Source organism: Citrus clementina, unplaced genomic scaffold (assembly GCF_000493195.1).
Source record: "Citrus clementina cultivar Clemenules unplaced genomic scaffold, Citrus_clementina_v1.0 scaffold_2, whole genome shotgun sequence".
Taxonomy (NCBI): Eukaryota; Viridiplantae; Streptophyta; class Magnoliopsida; order Sapindales; family Rutaceae; genus Citrus; species Citrus x clementina.
This window is the reverse complement of record NW_006262688.1, coordinates 15,897,819-15,909,088: the sequence shown is the minus strand read 5'-3', so window position 1 is coordinate 15,909,088 and position 11,270 is coordinate 15,897,819. Positions and strand designations below refer to the sequence as shown.

Genomic DNA, 11,270 nt, shown 5'->3' with positions numbered 1-11,270 from the left:
TACATTAAAAGGTACGTAACATGTGCTATCAAATTTTTGAAAAGATGGGAGAGTTTTTAGATCGGGGAAGGGATGCAAATTCATTTAAGAATCGGTGGGAATAATTTTATTATATAAACACTTTGAATCGATGATACAGTTTGAGCATAAGAGAGGGCATGACGCCTCAGCTGTTGAATGCTACATGAAGCAACATGGTGTGTCTTAAGATAAGGTAATTGATTAAGAGCCCGTTTGGGATTGTGGTAAGGTAGTTGGGCTGTCAAAACCCAGCTACTAAGGTGTTTGGTAACACTTGTAGCAGAGCTTTGACAGCTTAGGAAATTTTTTTTCTCAATTTATATTCCACAACAATAGTTTTTACTCCACAGCAGCTGCAGCTTAAAAGGTATAACACCTCACTCCCAAACATACCCTAAATGAGAGATTTCTCAAGCCAACGGATGTGCCATTTCCCACGCTTGTGAGTATTCTTAATCTTACGTGTTTATACGAATTTCTGTATAATGATGGTGATCGATTCATGTGTTCGTATTTGATGAAAGAACAAATTGCCTTAGCTTGAGCCTGAGCCTGACCCTGTAATGCTTTTAAGACCATTGCAGTTTTTGTTAATTTTATTTCATCACAAATTTGAGCAGTTATAATAAATAGTATCAGCATGAAAGAACAGTCGATCGAAGTTAAAAAGTAATATTAACAGTTTGAAGTAATTTTAGAGTGACCATGATAGGAGGAAAACAATTTCTTTTGAATATTAATTAATGTTGTACCCTTACATCTTAGTTTAAGGTTTTGGGTCTACTGATTAATTTCTCAATGTATGAAGGCCTAAGTTTATTACTTAAGAGTAATGATTTTTTAAGTTTTTAATTTTTTTTTAAATAAAAGATGAGTCAAATTTAAATTACTTTTTTATTCTTTATCTCTGAAATATGAAGCTGGGTGGTTAATTGATTAGCGCGCGCACGCACGCGCACACACACATATATAACTATATATATATATATATATATATATATAGTTATTTTTATTGAACAGGAAAATAGCAGGAGATTATATATAGAAAGTGCATAATAGATCCATAAGTGGGAGAGAATTGAAAAAGTGAATGTTATGTTCCAAATAAGCTTCCACACGAAGCGTAAAATAATTAAACAAAGATTTTATTTGGCAATTCGAATGCATGTGCTAGGCGCGGGAAGAAGACATTTTAATTGTCCTTTTGCTTTTATCTCAAACGAGCGGTTACCTTTCAAATTCTAATAAGGAAACAATATAAAAAAGGTTTGTTTGTAATAAAAAAAAATATAAATAAAAACGGTTTATTCAGTGGGCTTTGTTAAATGGGTGCATGGCCTTAACTTACTATAGGTGGTGAAGAATTAATTTCAATTAGAATCCAACAAGGATTAAGCAAGTCAGTAGCCATATTATAAAAGGAGACAATGAAGAAGCGGAAAGAAGGGAACTAAAAGAAGTTATGGAAGTGTATCAGGCACAGCAGGTTAAATAACGGGAGAGCCATGGAAATACAGTAGAGGGAAAGATGCAGATATGGACTCCACCACCAAACAACAAAGTGAAAGTCAATGTTGATGCAGCAGTCAAAGAAGATAGGAAGAGTGCAGGCTTGGGCGTGGTCATCAGAAATCATCGAGGGCAAGTGTTAGCAGCAGCAGTGAAAAGCATGAATTTCCAGGGGAACATAGCTATAGCAGAAGCTTATGCTATCAAGTGGGGTATGGAGGTAGCCAAGGATCTTAGTCTGTCAAGTGTGATTATAGAGACCGACTGCAAAAATGTGGCTGACTTAGCAAATAAGAAAGTTAGCAACATGACAGAGATTTGGTGGACTATGTCAGACATCCACAAGAGCACACAAGATTTCCAATTGATATCTTTCCAACATGTTCTAAGGAAGTGTAATGGCTTTGCCCATTTTTTAGCTAAAAGAGCTTTGTGTAGCTCAGAATCTGTTATCTGGAGAAACAATTTCCCAGCTGATGTGTTATGTATGGCTGAAAGTTTAGTTTAATGAAAAGTTTACTTTCTTTTCAAAAAAAAAAAAAAAAAAGGAAGATCGCGGAAGACAGATAGGAAGAGGAGCGGCAGCATCAATCCTTCAATTTTTCCATGGCTAACTGTATTTACTTTTGTTCCCTATTTAAGTATGTCTAAATAATTTCCGCCTTTTTTTTCTTTTGATACACAGGGGCTCTATAAAGCGCTAAAGTAAAATAAGAAGGGGATGAGCAACCCCATATATGTCATGAGTAATAAAAGATTCAAAAGATTCTACTCTAAGAGGGGGTAAAAAAAATGAAAACCAAGAGGAAGAGGTAAGGCATAGTTGGCAAGAAAGTCCTTAGCGGAGATTACTCATTTGTAATCACCCTTGTGAATTGTGAAATCACGCTTGATAAGGTCTCTAATGGATCGGAGCAGAGGAGATTACTCATTTGTAGCTTCCAGCGGCTGCTGAACCAGTTGAAACACACAGTGGCTATCAACTTACACCATTACCCTCTAAACCCATGCTTCCACGCTATATTAAGACCATGAAAGAGCCCCCATAACTCAGCTATAGTAACTGAACAGTACCCTATATTGATACCAAACCCAGTGATCCAAGTCCCATTATGGTCGCAAACCAACCTACGAGCGCTAGCCTCACAATTTTTCTTCCGAGCCTCGTGATTATGGTTCTTGATGATCATGGTCTCAGTGCCCTAAATAATTTTTTATTTAATTAATTCCCTACATAGATTGTTTGATGATTATGGTTCTTATTTCACATGTTTGATTGACTAATTATTTTTTCATCTTTAATATCATGTATTCTTAATAGTTAAAAGATTATTTGATTAAATTTAAACTTGGTAAACTAATGATTAATATGATTCTCTTTAATTATTTATTTTTTTAATAAATTAGATACATAGAATGCTTAGAAATTTGATTCTTTATTTTTCAACAGGATACATATAATGTTTAGAAATTCTATCTTAAAGCGAAAAAGATCTTACATTAGATTTAATTACTTAGTCTTGATTATCATATTCATAAAATGACATAAATTAATTTCAAATTGTCATTTTAAAGTCATATGCTCATCACAGGACACATCATAAAAGTTAATTAGAGCATCATAAAAGTTGATTGGAGTTAGAACTATTAAGTTTGGCATAACAACAAGCATCCAAATTTATATCCCTTTATAAAATGTTTTCAAAATATAAACTAAAAATAAAAATAGAGACATAAAAAATGACACTACACCAATGTTTCAGTTAGGCTTTTAAATCAGTTTTTTCCTTATATATATAAAGTGTTTTATTATTTCTGTTGTATAATGCACTAATGCTGTTAAACTGTGCAGTTTTATAGACTAAGCAATATTATATCTTTTGGTGTGGCTTCTAGGCCTTGTTTGTAGCTACTGTCCCGAACAAATATATAAGGCTTAAAGGGCAACACATTCAATATATTTTTGAATTTTTTAATTAAAATTCTCTTGTATTAATATTATCACTATTTCCAACATAATTATATTATCAATATTGTTCTTAATTAGTACATGCATGTAATAAAGTTTTACTGCATATATAAATTTATAGAAATGTTCTAATCTAGGATGCTGGAATTGAGTTTCGGAAACCTATCAAATTGTGCAATTTAAATGAACTATTTTATCACGCTATAAAACCACATGGTTTAATAACTTTCTTAGATTTTCATATACTCAAAGATTCTGGACAAATCCATACTTGCATATGTAAATTAAAATAAATCCACAGATCATGCCTAAGAGAGTTTACCTGCTGTCATCATAATGCACAAATGAAAAGTCATATTGCTTGTCATTGAACACATTATGAAAGTTAATAGTACTTAGAGTCAGAACTACTAAGCTTGGAGCAACAACAACTACATGAACTTATATCCCTTCATAAAATGTTTTTAAGAGATAAACTAAAAATAAGAATAGAGACATAAAAAATGATGCTACATTAGCATTTCAGTTGGGCTTTTAAGTCAATTTTTTTTTTATTTTTAATACATTTTTTATAATGGGCATAAAGTGTTTTATTATTTCTATTGTGTAATACTGTTAAACCGTGCGGTTTTATAGTATAAGCAAAATTTTATCTTTTGGGCTAGGCTTCTAGGCCTTGTTTGTAGCTAATGTCCTAAACAAATAAGGAGGGCTTAAAGCGCAACAGATTCAAGATGTATTTTAGAAGTTTTTAATTAAATTTTTCTTGTATTAATATCATTGCTGTAATCACCACAATTACATTATTAATATTGTTCTTAGTACATGTAAGTAAGAAAGTTTTACAACATACATAAATTTATAGAAACTGTCTAATCCAGCATGCTGGATTTAAGTTCTGCAAAGCTGTTCAAACCTTATTCAAATGAATTAATTTATCATGCTATTAGACCACATAGTTTAATACCTTTCCTAAACTTTCATACACTCAAAGATCTTGCACCAAAGGTGTGCTTACATTTGTAAATTAAATTAATCTAGGGATCCTACATAGGAAATTTTACCTACCATCATCATAATGCACAAATAAAAAGTCATAATCCTGGTCACATGGCACATCTTTAAAGTTATAATACTTAAAATTAGAACTATTAAGCTTGGTGCAGCTACAATCATCCGAATTTATATTCCTTTATAAAATGTTTCTAAAATATAAACTAAAAATCAAAATAGAGACATAAAAAATGATACTATACCAGTGTTTTAATTAGGTTTTTAAAATCAATTTTTTTTAAATTCTAAATGGGCAACCCAAGAAAGGGGTGAATTGGATATTTTAAAAATTATAAGAATAAAATCACAAATAAATATAAATAATGCCTTAATCAATTTGATAAATGTAAATTCAAGCAATAAATTAAAATAAAGAGATAAGAAAGAAGAGAACAAGCATGTGATTTTTACATGGTTCGGCAAATCCTATCTACATCTCTGCTTCCAAGCAACTCGAGTTTGAGAATTTCACCAACTAAACCTTACAACTCAAGGCTTCAAAATGTTTGCAATTACCTTCCTAGGTGTGAATAGACCTTTACAAATTGAGATGAATCACACACCTCTTTCCCAAGTGTTTTCCACACTTACAACCACTTAATTTTTAAAACCTAAATGATGTTTACAAAGATATACACTCTCTTAATTTAATGTAAGCAAATGATAGCTCAAATGAATGTATGTATGTAATATTGAAGCTTAGAGCTTTTTTGAATACTAATAAAGATTGCCAAGATTTTTTAGCGGAAGTATTTTCCTTAGCTATTTATGGATAGTCCAATAAAATTAGCCATTGTTGATTTGTTGGGCATAATCGGTTTATCACTTCCCATTAAACGATTTATCGTTTGCTTATGTGGCACTTACCGTTATGTCTAAAGTTTGAAATTCTTGCTTAAGCAATTTACAGCTTCAAGAAAAACGATTTGCCGCTTGATTCCAAATAGCCATATTGATGAAATTGGTTTGCCACTTGCAGATAACGATTTATTGTTTGAGTCCAGTAAGTCATCTTGATAGAATTAATTTACCATTTCAGCTCTATAGTTTACCCTTTGATTCTAGAGAGCGATCTTGATGCAATTGGTTTGCTGCTTTCTTTTTAGTGGTATGTTGTTTATTTCCAGTAGGTAATTTTACTTTAGTCAACTTATAGTTTGGATTATAGTGGTTTACCGTTTAAGCACAAAAGTGAATCTTTATTTGAAAAGCTTTTATGAAAACACATGTTGGGTGCTTTTTATTGCTATAGGGGTCAATGTGCAAGTATACACAACAAGTAATATACTGATGAGTATTCAGATCATCTCTATAAGAGATTGATGTTATTAGACTTGCTACAGTAATCTTAACAGTGTAGTTTTGTTCTAATTAAAATAAAACAATTTATGAAACTAATGAACTAATTAAACTAAATATGCAATAACTAAAATGCAATAAAGAAAATTCCCACGTCAAATACAAGAATTTAACCAATAGGAATAGAGTAATTGAGTGATTAAATTCACTTAATGGTGTTGACTGTTCCTCTAATTAAAATCTTGTTGCTACAGTATCTACTACAGTACTAGGCAGAATCTCTTATGTATCTTCAGCTGTCGCTTGTTGGATATCTTATAACTAATTGCAACTTAACAATTACCAATTGTTATGCTAACATTAGATATAACATTATGTGTTTGCCGTTCCACTTACCCTACTAGGTGAATCCCTATGTCTAGTTATTTACTAATTTTAGATCAAGCATGACTTTATTCAAATTGAGATTTACTCAACTTGGGAAATTCAATTTAAAACTAAGTATTGTTTTAATTTGATCCACTAAGTCAGACATTTTTTAGGCTCTTTCTTAGGTAGTTTCCACTAAATGGGTGGTCAGCTGAAATAGGGAATTGTAACAAGAAAAATTAAGACAAAATGTTATAGCAAATACAGAGCAATACACATATATCAGTAAAACATCCATTAAGATTATTTATCACTCAATCACAATTAAATTTAGTTCATGATTTGCAATAGATCAGTGAATAAAATTGCTTTAGCCAGCAAATACATCCCCATAAGTAAACATAAAACAAGAAATAAGAAGAAAAACTGAGTTATGCTTGGTCTTTGTGATTTGTCCTCTGTTTTCCTCCTTGAGTCCTCTGTTACAGCCTTCAATCTCTCTCTTAATTTTTGTTTTCTTGTTGTTTTCTTTTTGGTATTCTCTTTGGGTGATGGCTTTCTCTTTTTATTTTCATGCAAGCTCCTTTCATAACTAGGGAGGGATTAGGGCAACCGAAAGTGTGTGGCGTGTATCCTCCATTTTGGAAAACTTCAGATTGCAATTTATTAGTTATTGCGAGTGAAATCCAGTCTGTCAGTGCTCCAGGATTGTTACAACAACAACTACAACATCTTCACTGATCCAGATTTATTTTAACTCATCTGTAGCCAAGTTCTTTCATTATCTCTGCAAATCTGTTGCAGTAGCATTCCATCCCTAAAATTTGAGCTTTTGATCACCTACAATTATGTGCATTATCTAAGCACAAAATAATCTAAAACAACTCAATTTATTAAAAATAAACTCAAATGGATGCTAATGTAAAATGTAACTAAAATACAATAAAAACACATCATTTACTCTCTAAGTTATATTGATTTAAGTCCAAAAGTGTCATGATAACTCTCATTTCATAAAGTTATCGCACCCCCAAATTTAAACCATTACTTGTCTCAAGTAACGATACTAACACTTTAATCACACAATCATGCAACAAACAACTTAGCGCTGGTCATCAAGCTTCTCAGGATTCATGAATCCTCAGAGCACGCTCTTAACCATGCAAAATTGCCATAGCAGTTCCAATTCTGGACTTAGGCCTTACTCTGTCTAAAGTGTGTGTGTGTTTGTCACTTTGCTCAAGTTCTAGAGGTGCTGTAGCATCACACAGACATCACATATAACTTAAGAATAAAACATATGTATATTCATATATGGGGGAGCATAAGTCACAAATAGGTTCAAACTGTGCTACAATAAAATATTCTTTCTTTTTTCTTTTTTTAGCAAATTCTCCTCAATGTGCCACTGATTTTTCTTGTGAATGTTAATCACTTGTAATGATGACAGCCAATTACTTAACCAATGCACATATCACAGTTGTTGTAGCAATGTTATAACATAGGTTTATCTATAGACACCTTTAACTCAAGATTGAACATGGAGCTCATGAACAGACTTGGCTACTCAATATCTTAGATAGAGGATCTTGCTCCTTTTTTTTTCATTCGCTACAGTAATGCTCATAACTTTCGCTATCTCTTTACTTAAGTCTGCATATGGGGTTCATACTCAACCCTGGTTACTCAGTAACTAACCCCTTGGAGCATAATTTATTTCCTATCAAGCACAGTTTACGAGAAATCTAAAAAAACTTTCCCCCCAAATTTGAGATATTTTCTAACCTTTTTGGTCTTCCTAGTTTTGCTACAGCATACTCACAAAACTCAACCAAAGCCTCGGCATAAAGATAGAGTTTCAACCTTCATCTATAAACTATCCCTACTTTGTAGTCATTCATTCCCATATTCAACACTCAATTCATCCCCATAGGGTTTTATAATTTACCAACAACTATTAGATAAATAGAGCTACACACATAATGCGAGCACATGCATTAATAAACACATTACGTCGTAGCATAGCCCGCCCAAACATGAGAGGTGTTGTGTCCTCACAGGCACACAAAATAAAGTAAAGACAAACATGTGTACACTAACAATAAAGAAATACAAAATGAACAATCTAAAATAAGTAAAAGAAAAGAAAAGTTTTAAAAGTTGGAAAATTGTATTGGGCTAGTAGGGGATACTTCCCTGTTGTTGGATGTTCTGTTACAGCTCTTGCTGAAAAAAGTTCACTTCTTCTTAGTTGCACTTCGTAAATGTTCCTTAGGTGAACCTAGTGATGCAGCAGTTGATTGTTCCTTTTTCTGGCTCTGAGTTGGACTGATTGGTGGGGTTCCAGCAGGTTCAGTAGCTTTGGGCTTAGTTTGCTTGTTCTCTTGTGTTCTAGCTCTTCTGGTGTTGCAGCACCTCCAGAAGGTTGTGCTTCTTTACGTTTGTTGAAAACCCTAGGAGCTGTGACAGGAGATTTTGTTAGGGTTTGTTGTGTAGCAGCTTGAGTTGGTGTTACTGCAGCTAGTTCCCTAGTAGTGATACTGGCAATAAGGTCTCTCAGGCTACTTCTTGCTTCTTTTGTTCTAGCAACTCTGTTAATAGCTTCCTTTATGGCTGCATCTACATCCTTTTCCCACTCTGATTCTTACTCTTCTTCAACTAAAATTTTCTCTTTTCCTTTGCTTATGAGAGTCGCCTTTAGAGACCCTGCCTCCCTTTCCTCCTCTTCTGCCTGCTCTTTCTCTTTATCTTCCTCAATTTCCTCTCTTTCCTGCTCTCCATCTTTAGATACTTCTGCTGCTTCAGCATATTATGCTTCATGTTACTCTGGCTGTTGTTCTTCCCCAAACTCTCCTTTAACCTACTCTGCTGCATCAGCATCTTCACTCTCTTCTACTGGAGCAGCTTCCTTAGCTTCTCTAAAATTAAATTGTTGCAGCAACGATTCTAGAAAGTTTGCATCTTTACTCTTCATGTACCAGGCAAATTGGTGCTTTTGTGCTTCAAAATATTGTAAATAGGTTCAAAATCTCTTATTTTCTTCCATATATGCTTGGACACATGCTTTCACTGCTTCACTAAGTTCTTGAAGTATATTCTCGATCCCTGTGGCTTGTTCTACCCTTGCTGTAGTAGGGCGTTCTGGGGTTGTTGCAACTGTAGATTTTCCAACAACTCTCTCAATTATTCTCACGGTAATGGCCCTTTCATTCTTTATTCCTTCATCACTATCTTCAAATTGCACTCCCGAGGCTTCACATATTCCCATGATAAGAAAACGAATTAATAATGTAGTAGATTTTTACTTCTTTACTGCACAATCTCTAATTTCCCTCCCAATGATCTTGCCTACATCTATAACTAAGCCCTTGACTATAGCATACAGAATGATGAGTCTGTCTTGAAAAACTGTGGTAGTGTGGGTAGTTGGCATTAATCGAGATTTCAAAAACTTTTCTCGAACCTTGGTAATAGGTTTCAAATCTATTTTACAAATTACTCGCCCCTCTTTATTAATCCACTCACTACCTGAGACAGTCAAGGTTTTAAAAATTTCTCCCCATTTCTTCACCATCATGTTCTCAGCAAATTGTGTCTATTCACACTCTACAACAGTAGGTAAATCATTGAAGGCATAAATAATTCTAGAGTCTAAAGGGACTTGTACTTATCTTACAAAGATATTGTGTTGATCCTGCTGTAGCAAGCTGGAGTATAATTCTTTTACTACCGGGATGATTGGATCTTGGGGGTGAGAGCAAAATTTTTCCCATTCTCTTCTTGCTACAACATTATAGATGATGTTCATTACTCCCGTTGGTTGCTTTGGGAATATAAAGCCCTTTTCCTCCAAAAGTTTTCATGGTTCTATAAATTCCTCAAATTTATCTTCTGCTCTATAGTTGTGGAAGCGTGAAAGGTCCTTCAATCTAGCAGCTCGTGTTTTAAATTTCGGCATTACTGTAGCAGTTCGAACATAATTGTATTGTGCTGAAAAGAAATATAGAATGTAAAAAGAATTGTAAATATTGTTGAGAATTATCGATGAGGATAGAAAGAGATTTGGTGGAATTGAAAAAGATTCCAGTGAATCCCTAATTTATGGCATTTAAGAAAGTGGAAAAAGGAAAGTAATTAAGAGGATAACATGGAAATATTTTTTTTTAAATTTAAAAGCAAATCTAAATGAAAAAGGAAATGATATATATCACGGTAATTTAAGGGTTGCATAATCTTCCCTTATCTTCAATTCTAATCTGCTGACGCAAGCATGACAACTTTCTAACGGTAAAAATCCAAGACTTGTCAGTGCAATGGTAAAAATTACTGTTGCAGCAATTAGATTCCCCTATTGGTTGAGAACCACTTTCCTACTGCCATGTTGTATATGATGTAGTAGCAATTCCTGCCAGTTTTCTTTGCCCTTTTTTTGAACTTTTTAATTTAAAAACTTGCTGTAATAAAATAAAAGAAAGAAGAGAAATTAATACTCGATTTAAAACGACAAAAATTGTAAATTAAAAGTATGTAAAACTAGACTTAATTTTTAAGGAAAAATTGAAATAACTTCCCTCATTATTGGGTTGCCTCCAAATTAGCGCTTAATTTTAAGTCCTTCAGTTTGACCATCCTTGATTGCTCATGTTGGATCCCTTAAGAATAGGTCCTTCATTGGGTGATTCACAATAATTCCTATGTAATGGTTTACTATATGCCCATTCACCTTGAATTCTTGATCTACTCTTTCATCTTGAATTTAAACAGCCTCATGAGGATATACTTTGATAACTTTGAAAGGTCTTGACTATCTAGATTTCAATTTTCCAAGGAAGAGCTTTAATCTCGAGTTGTAAAGCAAGACTTGATTGCCTAGAATGAGTTCCCTCTGCTGGATTCTTTTGTCATTCCATTGCTTGGTCTTCTCCTTATAAATTCTTGCATTTTCATAGGGGAATAACCTGAACTTCTCTAGCACACAAAGTTGTAATTTTCTTTGCTCCGCTGCAGTAATCATATCCATATTCAGTTGCTTGATTGCCCAATATGCTTT

General features: G+C 33.4%; 1 protein-coding gene across 1 annotated transcript; it reads left to right on the top strand.

Annotated features, from left to right (window-relative positions):
* Positions 1-1,549: 1,549 nt before the first annotated feature.
* LOC112100924 lies at positions 1,550-2,038 on the top strand. The gene has a single exon (XM_024190799.1). It carries the CDS (start codon positions 1,550-1,552, stop codon positions 2,036-2,038), a length of 489 nt encoding a protein of 162 aa, XP_024046567.1.
* The last annotated feature ends 9,232 nt before the right edge of the window (positions 2,039-11,270 follow it).